Source organism: Taudactylus pleione, unplaced genomic scaffold (genome assembly GCF_031769625.1).
Source record: "Taudactylus pleione unplaced genomic scaffold, aTauple2 ptg002142l, whole genome shotgun sequence".
NCBI lineage: Eukaryota > Metazoa > Chordata > Amphibia > Anura > Myobatrachidae > Taudactylus > Taudactylus pleione.
This window is the reverse complement of record NW_028286536.1, coordinates 16347-38793: the sequence shown is the minus strand read 5'-3', so window position 1 is coordinate 38793 and position 22447 is coordinate 16347. Positions and strand designations below refer to the sequence as shown.

General features: G+C 48.8%; 1 protein-coding gene across 1 annotated transcript in view; it reads left to right on the top strand.

Moving 5' to 3' along the window:
* The window catches only part of LOC148435659 (ATP-binding cassette sub-family C member 9-like), a gene marked incomplete at its 3' end in the record, with an annotated part of 96732 nt that overhangs the window by 61584 nt on the left and 12701 nt on the right, over positions 1 to 22447 (top strand). The window contains exons 18-21 of the mRNA XM_088465681.1: positions 8451 to 8489; positions 13435 to 13473; positions 15963 to 16064; positions 19750 to 19834. Of these exons, the coding sequence (XP_088321807.1) occupies positions 8451 to 8489; positions 13435 to 13473; positions 15963 to 16064; positions 19750 to 19834 (265 nt within the window). The remainder of the gene's footprint in view (positions 1 to 8450; positions 8490 to 13434; positions 13474 to 15962; positions 16065 to 19749; positions 19835 to 22447) is intronic.

Sequence of the window (22447 nt, the reverse complement as noted above, 5' to 3'; positions counted from 1 at the left end):
GTGAGGCACCTCTTCTCGGCACCTGACAAGCCACCATAACCATATACTAGTGAGGCATCTCTTCCCAGCACCTGACAAGCCACCATAACCATATACTAGTGAGGCACCTCTTCCCGGCACCTGACAAGCCACCTTAACCATATACTAGTGAGGCACCTCTTCCCGGCACCTGACAAGCCACCATAACCATATACTAGTGAGGCACCTCTTCTCGGCACCTGACAAGCCACCATAACCATATACTAGTGAGGCACCTCTTCCCGGCACCTGACAAGCCACCATAACCATATACTAGTGAGGCATCTCTTCCCGGCACCTGACAAGCCACCATAACTATATACTAGTGAGTCATCTCTTCCCGGCACCTGACAAGCCACCCTAACCATATACTAGTGATGCACCTCTTTCCGGCACCTGACAAGCCACCATAACCATATACTAGTGAGGCATCTCTTCCCGGCACCTGACAAGCCACCATAACTATATACTAGTGAGGTACCTCTTCCCGCCACCTGACAAGCCACCATAACTATATACTAGTGAGGCACCTCTTCCCGCCACCTGACAAGCCACCATAACCATACACTAGTGAGGCACCTCTTCCCGGCACCTGACAAGCCACCTTAACCATACACTAGTGAGGCACCTCTTCCTGGCACCTGACAAGCCACCATAACCATACACTAGTGAGCACCTCTTCCCGGCACCTGACAAGCCACCATAACCATGCACTAGTGAGGCATCTCTTCCCGGCACCTGACAAGCCGCCATAACCAAAAACAAGTGAGGCATCTCTTTCCGGCACCTGACAAGCCACCATAACCATATATTAGTGAGGCACCTCTTTCTGGCACCTGACAAGCCGCCATAACCAAAAACAAGTGAGGCATCTCTTTCCGGCACCTGACAAGCCACCATAACCATATACTAGTGAGGCATCTCTTCCCGGCACCTGACAAGCCACCTTAACCATATACTAGTGAGGCACCTCTTCCTGGCACCTGACAAGCCACCATAACCATACACTAGTGAGCACCTCTTCCCGGCACCTGACAAGCCACCATAACCATACACTAGTGAGGCATCTCTTCCCGGCACCTGACAAGCCGCCATAACCAAAAACAAGTGAGGCATCTCTTTCCGGCACCTGACAAGCCACCATAACCATATATTAGTGAGGCACCTCTTCCCGGCACCTGACAAGCCGCCATAACCAAAAACAAGTGAGGCATCTCTTTCCGGCACCTGACAAGCCACCATAACCATATATTAGTGAGGCACCTCTTCCCGGCACCTGACAAGCCGCCATAACCAAAAACAAGTGAGGCATCTCTTTCCGGCACCTGACAAGCCACCATAACCATATACTAGTGAGGCACCTCTTCCCGGCACCTGACAAGCCACCATAACCATGCACTAGTGAGGCATCTCTTCCCGGCACCTGACAAGCCGCCATAACCAAAAACAAGTGAGGCATCTCTTTCCGGCACCTGACAAGCCACCATAACCATATATTAGTGAGGCACCTCTTTCTGGCACCTGACAAGCCGCCATAACCAAAAACAAGTGAGGCATCTCTTTCCGGCACCTGACAAGCCACCATAACCATATACTAGTGAGGCATCTCTTCCCGGCACCTGACAAGCCACCTTAACCATATACTAGTGAGGCACCTCTTCCCGGCACCTGACAAGCCACCATAACCATATACTAGTGAGGCACCTCTTCTCGGCACCTGACAAGCCACCATAACCATATACTAGTGAGGCACCTCTTCCCGGCACCTGACAAGCCACCATAACCATATACTAGTGAGGCATCTCTTCCCGGCACCTGACAAGCCACCTTAACCATATACTAGTGAGGCACCTCTTCCCGGCACCTGACAAGCCACCATAACCATATACTAGTGAGGCATCTCTTCCCGGCACCTGACAAGCCACCTTAACCATATACTAGTGAGGCACCTCTTCCCGGCACCTGACAAGCCACCATAACCATATACTAGTGAGGCACCTCTTCCCGGCACCTGACAAGCCACCATAACCATATACTAGTGAGGCATCTCTTCCCGGCACCTGACAAGCCACCTTAACCATATACTAGTGAGGCACCTCTTCCCGGCACCTGACAAGCCACCATAACCATATACTAGTGAGGCACCTCTTCCCGGCACCTGACAAGCCACCATAACCATATACTAGTGAGGCACCTCTTCCCGGCACCTGACAAGCCACCTTAACCATACACTAGTGAGGCACCTCTTCCTGGCACCTGACAAGCCACCATAACCATACACTAGTGAGCACCTCTTCCCGGCACCTGACAAGCCACCATAACCATGCACTAGTGAGGCATCTCTTCCCGGCACCTGACAAGCCGCCATAACCAAAAACAAGTGAGGCATCTCTTTCTGGCACCTGACAAGCCGCCATAACCAAAAACAAGTGAGGCATCTCTTTCCGGCACCTGACAAGCCACCATAACCATATACTAGTGAGGCATCTCTTTCTGGCACCTGACAAGCCGCCATAACCAAAAACAAGTGAGGCATCTCTTTCCGGCACCTGACAAGCCACCATAACCATATACTAGTGAGGCACCTCTTCCCGGCACCTGACAAGCCACCATAACCATATACTAGTGAGGCATCTCTTCCCGGCACCTGACAAGCCACCATAACCATACACTAGTGAGGCACCTCTTCCCGGCACCTGACAAGCCACCATAACCATATACTAGTGAGGCATCTCTTTCTGGCACCTGACAAGCCGCCATAACCAAAAACAAGTGAGGCATCTCTTTCCGGCACCTGACAAGCCACCATAACCATATACTAGTGAGGCATCTCTTTCTGGCACCTGACAAGCCGCCATAACCAAAAACAAGTGAGGCATCTCTTTCCGGCACCTGACAAGCCACCATAACCATATACTAGTGAGGCACCTCTTCCCGGCACCTGACAAGCCACCATAACCATATACTAGTGAGGCACCTCTTCCCGGCACCTGACAAGCCACCATAACCATATACTAGTGAGGCACCTCTTCCCGGCACCTGACAAGCCACCATAACCATATACTAGTGAGGCATCTCTTCCCGGCACCTGACAAGCCACCTTAACCATATACTAGTGAGGCACCTCTTCCCGGCACCTGACAAGCCACCATAACCATATACTAGTGAGGCATCTCTTCCCGGCACCTGACAAGCCACCTTAACCATATACTAGTGAGGCACCTCTTCCCGGCACCTGACAAGCCACCATAACCATATACTAGTGAGGCACCTCTTCCCGGCACCTGACAAGCCACCATAACCATATACTAGTGAGGCATCTCTTCCCGGCACCTGACAAGCCACCTTAACCATATACTAGTGAGGCACCTCTTCCCGGCACCTGACAAGCCACCATAACCATATACTAGTGAGGCACCTCTTCCCGGCACCTGACAAGCCACCATAACCATATACTAGTGAGGCACCTCTTCCCGGCACCTGACAAGCCACCTTAACCATACACTAGTGAGGCACCTCTTCCTGGCACCTGACAAGCCACCATAACCATACACTAGTGAGCACCTCTTCCCGGCACCTGACAAGCCACCATAACCATGCACTAGTGAGGCATCTCTTCCCGGCACCTGACAAGCCGCCATAACCAAAAACAAGTGAGGCATCTCTTTCTGGCACCTGACAAGCCGCCATAACCAAAAACAAGTGAGGCATCTCTTTCCGGCACCTGACAAGCCACCATAACCATATACTAGTGAGGCATCTCTTTCTGGCACCTGACAAGCCGCCATAACCAAAAACAAGTGAGGCATCTCTTTCCGGCACCTGACAAGCCACCATAACCATATACTAGTGAGGCACCTCTTCCCGGCACCTGACAAGCCACCATAACCATATACTAGTGAGGCATCTCTTCCCGGCACCTGACAAGCCACCATAACCATACACTAGTGAGGCACCTCTTCCCGGCACCTGACAAGCCACCATAACCATATACTAGTGAGGCATCTCTTTCTGGCACCTGACAAGCCGCCATAACCAAAAACAAGTGAGGCATCTCTTTCCGGCACCTGACAAGCCACCATAACCATATACTAGTGAGGCATCTCTTTCTGGCACCTGACAAGCCGCCATAACCAAAAACAAGTGAGGCATCTCTTTCCGGCACCTGACAAGCCACCATAACCATATACTAGTGAGGCACCTCTTCCCGGCACCTGACAAGCCACCATAACCATATACTAGTGAGGCACCTCTTCCCGGCACCTGACAAGCCACCTTAACCATATACTAGTGGAGGGCTCTGTGTCAGACCATCAGCTGCCGCCTCCATCTATCTATAGCCGGTCCCTGCTCATTGGTGTCGCTGCTCCTCAGCAGCTTCTTATGTCAGTGCGACACGTGCGAAAAAGGGTGTTTTGGGGGGATATCCTGCAAATTATTACTTAATAAATAGGCCTATTAGAAACATAGTCACATATTTGGGGGGGGGCACCAAATGGGCATCTGGGATGAACTTACGCCACTGGCCGCAGCAGCTATAAATTACTCAGAAGAGCAGGAGTTTACAGATGCCGGTTAATGAGCCGACGCACGGCAACTGACACAATACTGGTTTGCCGTTGACCCTCATACTCGGTGAGTGACTGGTGGCCACCTGGCACCGGTTACTGTCTGATACTAGTATTCACTGACAGAGGACAGGATGCATCAATGCATGTGTGGGACGACTTCTGTGTCATAAACCCGTGAGTCCTTCTATCGCACAGGACCGCATACGGCGTTAATAACTGCTCTTATGCGATGTGTCCTGTCCACAGTCACAAGATTAAATGTTATTTATTAGCACAAATCACTCTGGTTTCCGGTAATTATATGTACAGTTTTGTTTGTTTTTATTTGATTTTTTTTCTTCAAGCTGCTAATAATGATTTACTGATTGCTAAGTATCATATTGCTGCCATGGCAACCACTGTCACATGGCAGAGAAACTATTATGTGCCCTTCTTGTCAATATGCATGTTCACATCACAGTCCCCCTGTTCCTCTGTGATCCTGTTCTGTCTCAGAGGTCAGGTCCTGCTTAGGAACGAGCAGGAGTGCCGACATGTAAATGATGGTGGTAAGTGCCGCCATACTGCAAGTGATTTTACACTGAAATGGTGATAGATAGAGACTGCCCCCTGTACAGATCAGACCATCGCATTATGGTATTATAGTGATAGAGACTGCCCCCTGTACACATTACACCATCACATTATAGTCTTATAGTGATAGAGACTGCCCCCTGTACACATTACACCATCACATTATAGTCTTATAGTGATAGAGACTGCCCCCTGTACACATTACACCATCGCATTATAGTCTTATAGTGATAGAGACTGCCCCCTGTACACATTACACCATCACATTATAGTCTTATAGTGATAGAGATTGCCCCCAGTACACATTACACCATCACATTATGGTATTATAGTGATAGAGACTGCCCCCAGTACACATTACACCATCACATTATGGTATTATAGTGATAGAGACTGTCCCCAGTACACATTACACCATCACATTATAGTCTTATAGTGATAGAGACTGCCCCCTGTACACATTACACCATCACATTATGGTATTATAGTGATAGAGACTGCCCCCTGTACACATTACACCATCACATTATGGTATTATAGTGATAGAGACTGCCCCCTGTACACATTACACCATCACATTATGGTCTTATAGTGATAGAGACTGCCCCCAGTACACATTACACCATCATATTATGGTCTTATAGTGATAGAGACTGCCCCCTGTACACATTACACCATCACATTAAGGTATTATAGTGATAGAGACTGCCCCCTGTACAGATTACACCATCACATTATGGTATTATAGTGATAGAGACTGCCCCCTGTACACATTACACCATCAAATTATGGTCTTATGGTGATAGAGACTGCCCCCTGTACACATTACACCATCACATTATGGTATTATAGTGATAGAGACTGCCCCCTGTACACATTACACCATCACATTATAGTATTATAGTGATAGAGACTGCCCATGTACACATTACACCATCACATTATGGTCTTATAGTGATAGAGACTGCCCCCAGTACACATTACACCATCACATTATGGTCTTATAGTGATAGAGACTGCCACCAGTACACATTACACCATCACATTATGGTCTTATAGTGATAGAGACTGCCCCCAGTACACATTACACCATCACATTATGGTCTTATAGTGATAGAGACTGCCCCCTGTACACATTACACCATCGCATTATAGTCTTATAGTGATAGAGACTGCCCCCTGTACACATTACACCATCACATTATGGTCTTATAGTGATAGAGACTGCCCCCAGTACACATTACACCATCACATTATGGTCTTATAGTGATAGAGACAGCCCCCTGTACAGATCAGAGCATCACATTATGGTCTTATAGTGATAGAGACTGCCCCCTGTACACATTACACCATCACATTATGGTCTTATAGTGATAGAGACTGCCCCCAGTACACATTACACCATCACATTATGGTCTTATAGTGATAGAGACTGCCCCCTGTACACATTACACCATCGCATTATGGTATTATAGTGATAGAGACTGCCCCCTGTACAGATTACACCATCACATTATGGTATTATAGTGATAGAGACTGCCCCCTGTACACATTACACCATCAAATTATGGTCTTATGGTGATAGAGACTGCCCCCTGTACACATTACACCATCACATTATGGTATTATAGTGATAGAGACTGCCCCCTGTACACATTACACCATCACATTATAGTATTATAGTGATAGAGACTGCCCATGTACACATTACACCATCACATTATGGTCTTATAGTGATAGAGACTGCCACCAGTACACATTACACCATCACATTATGGTCTTATAGTGATAGAGACTGCCCCCAGTACACATTACACCATCACATTATGGTCTTATAGTGATAGAGACTGCCCCCTGTACACATTACACCATCGCATTATAGTCTTATAGTGATAGAGACTGCCCCCTGTACACATTACACCATCACATTATGGTCTTATAGTGATAGAGACTGCCCCCAGTACACATTACACCATCACATTATGGTCTTATAGTGATAGAGACAGCCCCCTGTACAGATCAGAGCATCACATTATGGTCTTATAGTGATAGAGACTGCCCCCTGTACACATTACACCATCACATTATGGTCTTATAGTGATAGAGACTGCCCCCAGTACACATTACACCATCACATTATGGCCTTATAGTGATAGAGACTGCCCCCTGTACACATTACACCATCACATTATAGTCTTATAGTGATAGAGACTGCCCCCTGTACACATTACACCATCACATTATGGTCTTATAGTGATAGAGACTGCCCCCAGTACACATTACACCATCACATTATGGTCTTATAGTGATAGAGACAGCCCCCTGTACAGATCAGAGCATCACATTATGGTCTTATAGTGATAGAGACTGCCCCCTGTACACATTACACCATCACATTATGGTATTATAGTGATAGAGACTGCCCCCTGTACACATTACACCATCACATTATGGTATTATAGTGATAGAGACTGCCCCCTGTACACATTACACCATCACATTATGGTCTTATAGTGATAGAGACTGCCCCCTGTACACATTACACCATCACATTATGGTATTATAGTGATAGAGACTGCCCCCTGTACACATTACACCATCACATTATGGTATTATAGTGATAGAGACTGCCCCCTGTACACATTACACCATCACATTATGGTATTATAGTGATAGAGACTGCCCCCTGTACACATTACACCATCACATTATGGTATTATAGTGATAGAGACTGCCCCCTGTACACATTACACCATCACATTATGGTATTATAGTGATAGAGACTGCCCCCTGTACACATTACACCATCACATTATGGTATTATAGTGATAGAGACTGCCCCCTGTACACATTACACCATCACATTATGGTCTTATAGGGATAGAGACTGCCCCCTGTACAGATCAGAGCATCATATTATGGTATTATAGTGATAGAGACTGCCCCCTGTACAGATTACACCATCACATTATGGTATTATAGTGATAGAGACTGCCCCCAGTACACATTACACCATCACATTATGGTCTTATAGTCGTAGAGACTGCCCCCTGTACAGATCAGAGCATATTATTATGTTTGGTCTCATAGTGAAAATCTATATAATATCAGGTATCTGGATTTTCTAGGTAAAGCTTGGATTGTGCTATGGGCATATGTTACTATAAAACAGCTGGATCTGTAACTATTACTGGCGTGAATATTATACAAGCGGAGATGATATATAACTGGATGTATATTCATGTTTAGCGTCTCACACACGTAATTGTTCTTTGCTGGTAATTTCAGGCTCCCTGACAGTGAATTGGGGACAGATGGACTCTTCAGGTACTGACCTATGACGCAGGTGGCTCCAGGCTCTCTCTCTAATCTCACATCATTGACAGAATCATATTTTGGGGCAATGGTGTAAATGTCTAAATTAATCCATGTTCTAATGACACCATCTAATCATTGGGGGTAGATTTACTAACGCTTCTAAAACAGATAAGTGGTGATGTTGCCCATAGCAACCAGATTCTAGCCATCATTTCTTTATTGCTTTCTAGAAAATGATACACAGAATCTGATTGGTTGCTATAGGCAACATCCCCACTTTAGTTGATAATAGATATACCCCTTGTGACTTAATTAGTACCTCAGTCTTTTGATTTAACCATCTGTGCTCATCCACGGAAATTCTTAAAACCTGGAGCGTTAGGATACTAAACTACCCTATAACAAGTGAAGGGTAAATGAGGGGGTCATACACATATCACAGCCATATACGCATGTTTTAGGCTGTGCATATAGTATAATTAGAGGGGTATTCAATATGAAACGTAAACTTCGCTGTCTAAGTTAACGTTTCATATCGGAGTTTTTACCTGCGTTAAAGTATCGGGCGCGCGCCCGCTGATCCCCGTATTCAATATGAAATTAACGAAAACGGGAGTCTGCGAAGTTGGATTTGCGTAAAGTTACGAATTTTTCCTTAAAAAAATTGTAGGACCCCCCTAAAGTTGTAAAAACATGGGGGAACACTATGGGTACCCCCGTTTTAGCCTTTAAATGAAAGTCGGGGATTTAAATAGCCGCAGGTGTTTTTTCCCGACATTGAAGAAGTGATGCAGAAGTGCACTTAGGTTATTTGTTTTTTTAAGTGGTCCCATCAAATTTGGGGTACATGAAAATGGGTACTAGCATATTTTTAAGTCCCTAAAGTAAGTTTTTAAAAATTCTGCAATTGTGCACCTGCCGCTATAATTCAATTCTAGTATACACCTGCCGCTAATAATCTATTCTAGAATACACCTGCCGCTAATAATCTATTCTAGAATACATCTGCCGCTAATAATCTATTCTAGAATACACCTGCCGCTAATAATCTATTCTAGAATACACCTGCCGCATCCTTGCAGAATAGCCCTGAACCTATTTCCCTATTTTTAAACAATTTTTTCCCTTTTTTTTTTTTCACCCCAATTTTTAAATTAATTTTTTGGGGTGTCCCTATTTTTTTTAAACTTTTTTTGACACAGTTCTTTTTTAAATGTCATTCCCAGGGGTGTAGGATATTTGTATTAAGCCTGCACCCCTAAACCCCAATTCTGCACTTTTTTTCGACACCTCTTCAATGGTGAAAAGTTATCCCCGTTTTTTATCAAAGACTTTTCGAACCTGCGATAAGTCTTTTGAAATTGAATACGGTGTAAAAGTAAAACCTGCGATAATGACGTCATAGGTGCGATATTAACGCAAAAACGATGTTTTCGCTCCCATATTGAATACCCCTATTAGAATGTACAGAATTATGCGTTTTACCGGATGCGTTCCTGCGATTACTTTTATGTATTCTTAAACCATATAAGAGATAGGAGATGTAGGACCCCTGTAAGAGATAGGATATGTAGGACCCCTGTAAGAGATAGGAGATGTAGGACCCCTGTAAGAGATAGGATATGTAGGACCCCTGTAAGAGATAGGAGATGTAGGTCCCCTGTAAGAGGTAGGAGATGTAGGACCCCTGTAAGACATAGGAGATGTAGGTCCTGTGTAAGAGGTAGGAGATGTAGGACCTCTGTAAGAGGTAGGAGATGTAGGACCCCTGTAAGAGATAGGATATGTAGGACCCCTGTAAGAGATAGGATATGTAGGACCCCTGTAAGAGATAGGAGATGTAGGTCCCCTGTAAGAGGTAGGAGATGTAGGTCCCCTGTAAGAGGTAGGAGATGTAGGTCCTGTGTAAGAGGTAGGAGATGTAGGACCTCTGTAAGAGGTAGGAGATGTAGGTCCCCTGTAAAAGGTAGGAGATGTAGGTCCCCTGTAAGAGATAGGAGATGAAGGACCCCTGTAAGAGATAGGAGATGTAGGACCCCTGTAAGATATAGGTGATGTAGGACCCCTGTAAGAGATAGGAGATGTAGGACCCCTGTAAGAGAGAGGAGATGTAGGTCCCCTGTAAGAGATAGGAGATGTAGGACCCCTGTAAGAGAGAGGATATGTAGGACCCCTGTAAGAGATAGGAGATGTGATGTAGGACCCCTGTAAGAGATAGGAGATGTAGGACCCCTGTAAGAGATAGGAGATGTAGGACCCCTGTATGAGATAGGAGATGTAAGTCCCCTGTAAGAGAGAGGACATGTAGGACCCCTGTAAGAGAGAGGAGATGTAGGACCCCTGTAAGAGAGAGGAGATGTAGGACCCCTCTAAGAGAGAGGAGATGTAGGACCCCTGTAAGAGATAGGAGATGTAGGACCCCTGTAAGAGATAGGAGATGTAGGACCCCTGTAAGAGATAGGAGATGTAGGACCCCTGTAAGAGATAGGAGATGTAGGTCCCCTGTAAGACACAGGAGATGTAGGACCCCTGTAAGAGAGAGGATATGTAGGACCCCTGTAAGAGATAGGAGATGTAGGACCCCTGTAAGACATAGGAGATGTAGGACCCCTGTAAGACATAGGAGATGTAGGACCCCTGTAAGAGATAGGAGATGTAGGACCCCTGTAAGACATAGGAGATGTAGGACCCCTGTAAGAGATAGGAGAAGTAGGACCCCTGTAAGAGATAGGAGATGTAGGACCCCTGTAAGAGATAGGAGATGTAGGACTACTGTAAGAGATAGGAGATGTAGGACACCTGTAAGCGATAGGAGATGTAGGACCCCTGTAAGACATAGGAGATGTAGGACCCCTGTAAGAGAGATGAGATGTAGGACCCCTGTATGAGATAGGAGATGTAGGACCCCTGTAAGAGATAGGAGATGTAGGTCCGATGTAAGAGATAGGAGATGTAGGACCCCTGTAAGACATAGGAGATGTAGAACCCCTGTAAGAGATAGGAGATGTAGGTCCCCTGTAAGCGAAAGGAGATGTAGGTCCCCTGTAAGAGATAGGAGATGTAGGTCCCCTGTAAGAGATAGGAGATGTAGGACCCTGTAAGAGATAGGAGATGTAGGTCCCCTGTAAGAGATAGGAGATGTAGGACCCCTGTAAGAGATAGGAGATGTAGGTCCCCTGTAAGAGAGAGGACATGTAGGACCCCTGTAAGAGAGAGGACATGTAGGATCCCTGTAAGAGATAGGAGATGTAGGACTACTGTAAGAGATAGGAGATGTAGGACCCCTGTAAGAGATAGGAGATGTAGGACTAATGTAAGAGATAGGAGATGTAGGACCCCTGTAAGAGACAGGAGATGTAGGATCCCTGTAAGAGAGAGGACATGTAGGACCCCTGTAAGAGATAGGAGATGTAGGACCCCTTTATGAGATAGGAGATGTAAGTCCTCTGTAAGAGAGAGGACATGTAGGACCCCTGTAAGAGATAGGAGATGTATGACCCCTGTAAGAGATAGGAGATGTAGGTCCCCTGTAAGAGACAGGAGATGTAGGACCCCTGTAAGAGAGAGGATATCTAGGACCCCTGTAAGAGAGAGGCTATGTAGGACCCATGTAAGAGATAGGAGATGTAGGACCCCTGTAAGAGATAGGAGATGTAGGACCCCAGTAAGAGAGAGGACATGTAGGACCCCTGTAAGAGATAGGAGATGTAGGACCCCTGTAAGAGAGAGGAGATGTAGGACCCGTGTAAGAGATAGGAGATGTAGGACCCCTGTAAGAGATAGGAGATGTAGGACCCCTGTAAGAGATAGGAGATGTAGGACCCCTGTAAGAGAGAGGAGATGTAGGACCCCTGTAAGAGATAGGAGATGTAGGACCCCTGTAAGACATAAGAGATGTAGGACCTCTGTAAGAGATAGGAGATGTAGGACCCCAGTAAGAGAGAGGACATGTAGGACCCCTGTAAGAGATAGGAGATGTAGGACCCCTGTAAGAGAGAGGAGATGTAGGACCCGTGTAAGAGAGAGGAGATGTAGGACCCCTGTATGAGATAGGAGATGTAGGACCCCTGTAAGACAAAGGAGATGTAGGACCCCTGTAAGAGATAGGAGATGCAGGACCCCTGTAAGAGAGAGGAGATGTAGGACCCCTGTAAGAGATAGGAGATGTAGGTCCCCTGTAAGAGAGAGGAGATCTAGGACCCATCCTATTAACATCAGAAAGCCACAACATTGTTGCAACAATGTAAAAAAAACAATAAACCGTCGCCCTGTCAGCCTTTTAGCCAGCAGTATAAGGGAGGGGACTGAGGGCCTGATTCAGAGCCGGACGATCTGACAGAGCGCTCGCTCTGAATCAGGGCCGGCCTTCTGGTTTTTTAGAGCGGCCTCCTGGCCGCCCGCATAGCTGTGGGTTACCACCCCCAGCTACAGTGAGCGGCCGGGAAGATGGTCGCGATGGTCAAGACCATCGCGAGCATCAGGCTTGCGACGAGACCCTTGTGGTAGGGTCTCGTTGCCGCAAGCCCCAGAGAGATTTCGGCTCTCACAGAGCCGAAAGCTCTCCCACTGACATCACTTGTAATGTCAGTGGGGCCGCTCCCAAACGGAGGCGTTCACATGGGAACGCCTCCGTTTGGGCAGCCACTCCCACGGCCCACCCACCAAAGGGGGCGTGCTGTCACTCAACATCGACAGCACGCCCCCTTCGGTACGAGACCCGGGGCGACGGAGTGCCCGTTGCTATCCGGGTCTCGCGCCTGCGCACGACGGAGCCGGCTACATCGTGCGCAAGCGCACTGGCCTACCATCGACCCGGTTGCGAGCGCACAGCGCTTGCGACCAGGTCTGAATCAGGCCCTAAGTACCTATCGTACCTTAATAGGCTGAATCCAAGCAAATCACTGCTTTACTGATATTTATCTGATTCTAAAAGCTCTTTTACCGTAACTTGCAGCGTGGGCGAATGTGACCCCTCCCATGACGCCGACAGAAGGTATTTCCTACAGTCTATGTCATCCTCGTAATACCTGCTTGATATCTGAGACTTTTCCTCTGTGATTCTCTAACATGTTAGTAAATCTGGATACGTCCAATCATTCCCACAATCCAGTGTCTCTGGTGTGTGCGGTAACTGTGGGTTCCATGTGTTTCTATTAATAATCCTGGGATCCGGGATCCAGTAATCGGATATTTTGTGGTACTCTCATTCCCTGCATCTCCCCCTTGTCAGCCTGCAAACAAAATCCCTGTGTCCTCATTTCCACTAAGTGTGATTCACCTCAGACCTTACAGGAACGCGTTTCGTTGTGTGTGAGATAATTATTAATATGTTTGATATACAGTAACACCAGTCTGGTCTCAGAGACAGTACATGCAGTTGCTGTGAGATTGTTCCTATGAAGCATATCCAAGGTTTGCGATGTCTGTGTGTGATATTTATATTAATACTTTATAACGTTACTGACTTTTCTCTGATTCAGAGATGAACGCAATGGTGATTACGTACGCAGAACAAGCGGTTGTTTACTATTGCGATCGCGTTGCTACCACGGACGCACATTGGAATATATCACACAGTGATTGACAGACTGTCAGCGTCTGGGGGTTTTGGTCAGAAAAACTCAGGTGTACCTGTCCGTTTAAACGCCATTACACGGGCGCGCGGAAATTAGCCACTGCGAGAGCATACGCAGCATGAGAGTCCTCTGCGTGAGAGGAGAGCTGCTGAGTCTGCGGCTGGTCAAACCTGCTGCAAAAGCAAGATGGCCGCCAGTGTGCATCGATGGTACTGATATTTACGCAGGTGTGCGTCGTCGTACGCTGGTAAGAAGGCAGCAGTGGGCATCTTTATACATTACCATATTTTCGAGCTGCATTGCATAGAAAAACGCAGCTGCAATCGCATTAACGTCCCTCTCTGAATCAGACCCTAAGTACAGCCCGTGGGAAGCGGCGTCACGTCTCCCGACCCGTCTGCAATCTGCTGTCTTGAAACGAGAGTAAAGTTTAGAACTCGATGCTGAGGCCGTGACTGTTCCCGCGCTGCCGATGTAAATACCTTTATCTAAATGTAATCGGAGCTGTGCGCATCTCTGCGCCCTGTCTGTAAGTTTAGTTTGATGCCCGCCATTAGTATCAGGCGTAATTACCCTTTCATTTTTTTATTGCATTTCTTCTGAATAAGAGAGTATTTCATGTGTATTTTTTGGGTTTGGTGCATATTTTGCGACCGACTAATTACCAGCTCATCATCTATACAATACCGATGGACATAGGGTCTTATAAATAAATGTCCGAGGCCCCCATCACATCCCATTCAAGGTGAGTATAATACAGAAATTTGTCTGTGCCATGTTGCTGGTGTCATGCCCACGGTGATGGTGGAGAGACTGGGCACACTGGGTACAGTTAGTGTTAGCTACGCTATCTGTGCCATGTCGCTGGTGTCATGCCCATGGTGATGGTTGGTGGAGTCTGGTCACACTGGGTACAGTTAGGGTTAGTTACGCTGTCTGTGCCATGTTGCTGGTGTCATGCCCACGGTGATGTTGGAGAAACTGGTCACACTGGGTACAGTTAGGGTTAGTTACGCTGTCTGTGCCATGTCGTTGGTGTCATGCCCACGGTGATGGTGGAGAGACTGGTCACACTGGGTACAGTTAGTGTTAGTTACGCTATTTGTGCCATGTTGCTGGTGTCATGCCCACGGTGATGGTGGAGAGACTGGTCACACTGGGTACAGTTAGTGTAAGTTACGTTGTCTGTGTCATGTTGCTGGTGTCATGCCCACGGTGATGGTAAAGAGACTGGGCACACTGGGTACAGTTAGTGTTAGTTACGCTATTTGTGCCATGTTGTGGGGTCATGCCCACGTTGATGGTGGAGAGCCTGGTCACACTGGGTACAGTTATGGTTAGTTATGCTGTCTGTGCCATGTTGCTGGTGTCATGCCCATGGTGATGGTGGAGAGACTGGTCACACTGGGTACAGTTAGGGTTAGTTACGTTGTCTGTGCCATGTTGCTGGTGTCATGCCTACGGTGATGGTGGAGAGACTGGGCACACTGGGTACAGTTAGTGTTAGTTACGCTATCTGTGCCATGTTGCTGGTGTCATGCCCGCGGTGATGGTGGAGAGACTGGGCACACTGGGTACAGTTAGTGTTAGTTACGCTGTCTGTGCCATGTCGCTGGTGTCATGCCCACGGTGATGGTGGAGAGACTGGTCACACTGGGTACAGTTAGTGTTAGCTACTCTATCTGCGCCATGTTGCTGGTGTCATGCCCACGGTGATGGTGGAGAGACTGGGCACACTGGGTACAGTTAGTGTTAGCTACGCTATCTATGCCATGTTGCTGGTGTCATGCCCATGGTGATGGTGGACACTGGGCACACTGGGTACAGTTAGAGTTAGCTACGCTGTCTGTGCCATGTTGCTGGCATTGGAGGGTCCCTGGCTCATTCTCACTGTTTTATATTACAGCAAGAACAGGAACTCCGTGGCATACGCAGGGCAGAAGCCGTGGCTGCTCAATGCCACCGTGGAGGAGAACATCACGTTCGGGAGTCCGTTCAACAAGCAAAGGTAGTAACCCGGAACCTCTGCAGACTGATCGCCTCATGTTATTATAAGGACAAGGAGTACCTATGTCTGCAAACCCAGCCTGCTGGGGCCAGATCACTGTTATCATATGTTGCTCCAAAAGTGTTTGCATGTAAAAAATACAAATATTCCTCCATATGCAGCTGTATTATATATCTCAGTATGTGGCAGTATGTACAGTACATGTGTGCCTCGTACACTACTAACCATCACCACTTTTACTTCCCCTAACTGGTGTGAGAACTAGGCTGTGTGATGGCGGGTTACCAGTGCGCTAGGTACTGTAGTTACTCGGTGGTGCAGGAGCGGTTGTCATTGGGTTCCCTCAGTGTAAATGGCAGGAAGCTCTGGGGTTCGGTGCCGGTGCTGTGACGCTCCCCTGCTCTCAGATACGCCTGTTAAGCCATGTTGTACCGTCACCTTGGCGCTGGTAAGCGTGTTGTGCTTTATGGGGAAAGTGACCGCTATGGGTTAAGCTCTTGGCCCTGAATGTGAAAGCTGATCACGTGCGACAACTCGGTGCAAGAGATATGCTACAAAACAGACGCATTACAGCACGTCCCGCTATGCACATCCCGCAGTTCTGTCCACGCTCCCCCATTAGCACTTTGCCTGTGTGATGAGCCCCATTACAGCACGTCCCGCTATGCACATCCCGCAGTTATGCCCACGCTCCCCCCGTTAGCACTTTGCCTGTGTGTGATGAGCCCCATTACAGCACGTCCCGCTATGCACATCCCGCAGTTATGTCCACGCTCCCCCATTAGCACTTTGCCTGTGTGTGATGAGCCCCATTACAGCACGTCCCGCTATACACATCCCGCAGTTCTGTCCACGCTCCCCCCTTAGCACTTTGCCTGTGTGTGATGAGCCCCATTACAGCACGTCCCGCTATGCACATCCCACAGTTATGTCCACGCTCCCCCCTTAGCACTTTGCCTGTGTGTGATGAGCCCCATTACAGCACGTCCCGATATGCACATCCCGCAGTTATGTCCACGCTCCCCCCTTAGCATTTTGCCTGTGTGTGATGAGCCCCATTACAGCACGTCCCGCTATACACATCCCGCAGTTCTGTCCATGCTCCCCCCTTAGCACTTTGCCTGTGTGTGATGAGCCCCATTACAGCGCGTCCCGCTATGCACATCCCGCAGTTCTGTCCACGCTCCCCCCTTAGCACTTTGCCTGTGTGTAATGAGCCCCATTACAGCACGTCCCGCTATACACATCACGCAGTTCTGTCAACGCTCCCCCCTTAGCACTTTGCCTGTGTGTGATGAGCCCCATTACAGCACGTCCCGCTATGCACATCCCGCAGTTATGTACACGCTCCCCCATTAGCACTTTGCCTGTGTGTGATGAGCCCCATTACAGCACGTCCCGCTATGCACATCCCGCAGTTATGTACATGCTCCCCCCTTAGCACTTTGCCTGTGTGTGATGAGCCCCATTACAGCACGTCCCGCTATGCACATCCCGCAGTTATGTACATGCTCCCCCCTTAGCACTTTGCCTGTGTGTGATGAGCCCCATTACAGCGCGTCCCGCTATGCACATCCCGCAGTTCTGTCCACGCTCCCCCCTTAGCACTTTGCCTGTGTGTCATGAGCCCCATTACAGCACGTCCCGCTATACACATCCCGCAGTTCTGTCCACGCTCCCCCCTTAGCACTTTGCCTGTGTGTGATGAGCCCCATTACAGCACGTCCTGCTATGCACATCCTGCAGTTCTGTCCACGCTCCCCCATTAGCACTTTGCCTGTGTGTGATGATCCCCATTACAGCACGTCCCGCTATGCACATCCCGCAGTTATGTACACGCTCCCCCATTAGCACTTTGCCTGTGTGTGATGAGCCCCATTACAGCACGTCCCGCTATGCACATCCCGCAGTTCTGTCCACGCTCCCCCCTTAGCACTTTGCCTGTGTGTGATGAGCCCCATTACAGCACGTCCCGCTATGCACATCCTGCAGTTCTGTCCACGCTCCCCCATTAGCACTTTGCCTGTGTGTGATGAGCCCCATTACAGCGCGTCCCGCTATACACATCCCGCAGTTATGTACACGCTCCCCCATTAGCACTTTGCCTGTGTGTGATGAGCCCCATTACAGCACGTCCCGCTATGCACATCCCGCAGTTCTGTCCACGCTCCCCCCTTAGCACTTTGCCTGTGTGTGATGAGCCCCATTACAGCACGTCCCGCTATACACATCCCGCAGTTCTGTCCACGCTCCCCCCTTAGCACTTTGCCTGTGTGTGATGAGCCCCATTACAGCACGTCCCGCTATGCACATCCTGCAGTTATGCCCACGCTCCCCCCCTTAGCACTTTGCCTGTGTGTGATGAGCCCCATTACAGCACGTCCCGCTATGCACATCCCGCAGTTATGTACACGCTCCCCCATTAGCACTTTGCCTGTGTGTGATGAGCCCCATTACAGCACATCCCGCTATGCTCATCCTGCAGTTCTGTCCACGCTCCCCCATTAGCACTTTGCCTGTGTGTGATGAGCCCCATTACAGCGCGTCCCGCTATACACATCCCGCAGTTATGTACACGCTCCCCCATTAGCACTTTGCCTGTGTGATGAGCCCCATTACAGCACGTCCCGCTATGCACATCCCGCAGTTCTGTCCACGCTCCCCCCTTAGCACTTTGCCTGTGTGTGATGAGCCCCATTACAGCTCAGTTCCATCATTTCATCATAAATGCAGATGTGTTAGAGATATGTAAAGTCAGTTCTCTCAGCATGTGCAGTGCAAAAAGACGCACGTTCTACTCCATGAACAGGCGCACCTTCAACTCTTAGCGCCAAAGTGTCATCTTACAGCCAGACAAAATGCAACTCTTTCACTTTAGTGACGCTATGTACCTAATTGTACAAGGCTGTTGCTGTATGCGTAATGAAACTAGCGGTTTAGAATGTTATAACGGTGGCAACTAAAGGGGCTCAGGGGCCCATTTATCAATCACGAGGACCCAGAGATTGGAGCAATAAGATCTTATTGGTGGATACATTGTTGCAGTCAGATCTTATTGATCAATAAATTGTTGCATTCAGATCTTATTGGTGAATATATTGTTGCAATCAAATCTTATTGGTGGATATATTGTTGCAATCAGATCTTATTGGTGCATACATTGTTACAATCAGATTGGAGCAGAGGATCTTAAGGGGCCAATCCATTGGGCGACTTGAAAAACTGAAAGACTAGCGTACAGTCCTTCAGGTCGCCTAGGTGCGGTGCCTGCACTGAACGGCGTTCACTGAACGCCATTTAGTGCAGGAGACCGACCCCCTATCTGGGAACATGTGGAATCTGACGATCATCGTCAGGTTGACCAGCATGTTCCACAGATAGTCGGCGTCGGCAAGGACCCAGCGTGCACGCGCATCGCAGGTCCTTGCCGGCTATCCATTAGATGACTTTCTGAACGATGCGTCCAAAACCTCCTGGTTTTGGTCGGATGGGTCGGATGGTTCAAAAAGTCGTCTAATGGATAGGCCCCTTTACTGTTGTATACATGCAGTGTATGCAGACAATGGAGTGACATAGAATAAGGACATATCTGTCATGTATCATGTATGTAAGTACAGACTCCCTCCTTATAATGTGATTACTTTGCACTTTTTGCATCGTCTGTGTTGCTCCTCTTATTGCGCAGGTATAAAGCCGTCACCGATGCTTGTTCACTGCAGCCGGATATTGACCTGTTGCCGTTTGGAGATCAAACAGAAATTGGAGAAAGGGTAAAATGAAGAACTACTATAATAGCAGCGTATACACCAGGGGTGGGGAACCTTGTTTCTGCCGAGGGCCATTTTGATATATATAACATTATTTGCGGGCCCAGTGCAGGCCACGCCCCCTCCACATGATGTCACACGGGAGCGTGGCCACAATCCCCGGTGATTACAGCACTGCCTGGAGCATCCTGAGGATGCTCCGGGGAGCTGTAAGGGCACCGGTGTGACCATCTGAAGCGTCCTAAGGATGCTCCAGGTGACACTGCTGCATAGATTCTAGGCACCCTGCTAGCCAGATGAGGCTAGCAGAAGAAAGCTCCGAGGGCCAGACCAAATGATTCCGAGGGCCTGATATGGCCCCTGGGCAGGAGGTTCCCCATCCCTGGTATAGAGAATGGGGATCACTGCTCCCAGCAGCCTCCTGCTGAGCGTTACATCGCGACTGCTCAGACCATGGCTGAAGAATCTCCCTGTGACATATATTCTGACACAACCAGAATAATTCCCCTGGACATGTTTTATTTTTACACATGGACAGTTTGTAACACTTGTATAACTGCGTAGTACGGGGGGTGTCACTCGCTATTGGCCCCAAAGCAAGTCTGTGTCACATCTCACTAAATTATATCAATGACTTCAAAAGTTACAAGAAAAACTTTGGGGCCAATAGCGAGTGAAACCCCCGGTGCGATTTATGCTCCCAGCCGGCCGTGAAATCTCTGCGTCTCTCTGTCTGTAAATGTTTATGAGCCGCTGTCAGATTTTCCAGCAAATTCACTGCACATCCTGAAATATTGTTCTCCATAAGCTGGGAAAACGTTATCTGTGTGCGCACAGGGGCTAAAAATACGCCTGGTGTCTGCATTCCCCTGCGCCCAGGGAAGAATGGTAAATTGAAGTGTACCAATTGTTTTGATGCTAAAAGCAGGCGCAGCATCAGACCTCTGTCTGTGGTGTGGGGAGTCTGTGGGGGGAGTCTGTGGGGGGAGTCTGTGTGGGGGAATCTGTGTGGGGAGTCTGAGAGGAGTCTGCGTGGGGGAGTCTGCGTGGAGGAGTCTGCGTGGAGGAGTCTGCGTGGAGGAGTCTGTGTGGAGGAGTCTGTGTGAGGGGAGTCTGTGTGAGGGGAGTCTGTGTGAGGGGAGTCTTTGTGGGGAGTCTGAGAGGAGTCTGCGTGGAGGAGTCTGCGTGGAGGCGTCTGCGTGGAGGAGTCTGTGTGGAGGAGTCTGTGTGGGAGGAGTCTGTGGGAGGAGTCTGTGGGAGGAGTCTGTGGGGAGGATCTGTGTGGGAAGTCTGTGTGGGAAGTCTGTGAGGAGTCTGTGTGGGGGAGTCTGTGTGGGGGAGTCTGTGTGAGGGGAGTGTGTGTGGAGGAGTGTGTGTGGAGGAGTGTGTGTGGAGGAGTGTGTGTGGAGGAGTCTGTGTGAGGAGTCTGTGAGGGGGACTCTGTGAGGGGGACTCTGTGTGGGGGAGTCTGTGTGAGAGGAGTCTGTGAGAGGAGTCTGTATGAGGAGTCTGTGTGAGGAGACTGTGAGGAGGACTCTGTGTGGGGGAGTCTGTGTGGAGGAGTCTGTGTGAGGAGTCTGTGTGAGGAGTCTGTGTGAGGAGTCTGTGGGGGAGTCTGTGTGGGGGAGTCTGTGTGGGGGAGTCTGTGTGAGGAGTCTGTGTGGGGGTGTCTGTGTGAGGAGTCTGTGTGAGGGGAGTCTGTGTGAGGGGAGTCTGTGTGGAGGAGTGTGTGTGGAGGAGTCTGTGAGGGGGACTCTGTGAGGGGGACTCTGTGTGGGGGAGTCTGTGTGAGAGGAGTCTGTGAGAGGAGTCTGTGTGAGGAGTCTGCGTGAGGAGTCTGTGAGGAGGACTCTGTGTGGGGGAGTCTGTGTGGGGGAGTCTGTGTGGAGGAGTCTGTGTGAGGAGTCTGTGTGAGGAGTCTGTGTGGGGGAGTCTGTGTGAGGAGTCTGTGTGAGGGGAGTCTGTGTGGAGGAGTCTGTGTGGAGGAGTGTGTGTGGAGGAGTCTGTGTGAGGAGTCTGTGAGGGGGACTCTGTGAGGGGTACTCTGTGTGGGGGAGTCTGTGTGAGAGGAGTCTGTGAGAGGAGTCTGTGTGAGGAGTCTGCGTGAGGAGTCTGTGAGGAGGACTCTGTGTGGGGGAGTCTGTGTGGGGGAGTCTGTGTGGAGGAGTCTGTGTGAGGAGTCTGTGTGAGGAGTCTGAGGGGGACTCTGTGTGGAGGAGTCTGTGTGGGGGAGTCTGTGTGGGGGAGTCTGTGTGAGGAGTCTGTGTGGGGGAGTCTGTGTGGGGGAGTCTGTGTGGGGGAGTCTGTGTGAGGAGTCTGTGTGAGGAGTCTGTGTGAGAAGTCTGTGTGAGGAGTCTGAGGGGGACTCTGTGTGGAGGAGTCTGTGTGGGGGAGTCTGTGTGAGGAGTCTGTGTGGGGGTGTCTGTGTGGAGGAGTCGGTGCGGAGTCGGTGCGGAGTCTGTGGGGTAAATTCTATTTATCATTAAACATTTGCGGTATATTCCCCCAAAACACTCTTTTTTGGGGGTATCCATAAATATTTAGTATCATCCAGATGTAGTATGGCGGCATCAGAGCAGATATCTCTGATAGGTGTCTATGGGGGATGTGATGCCG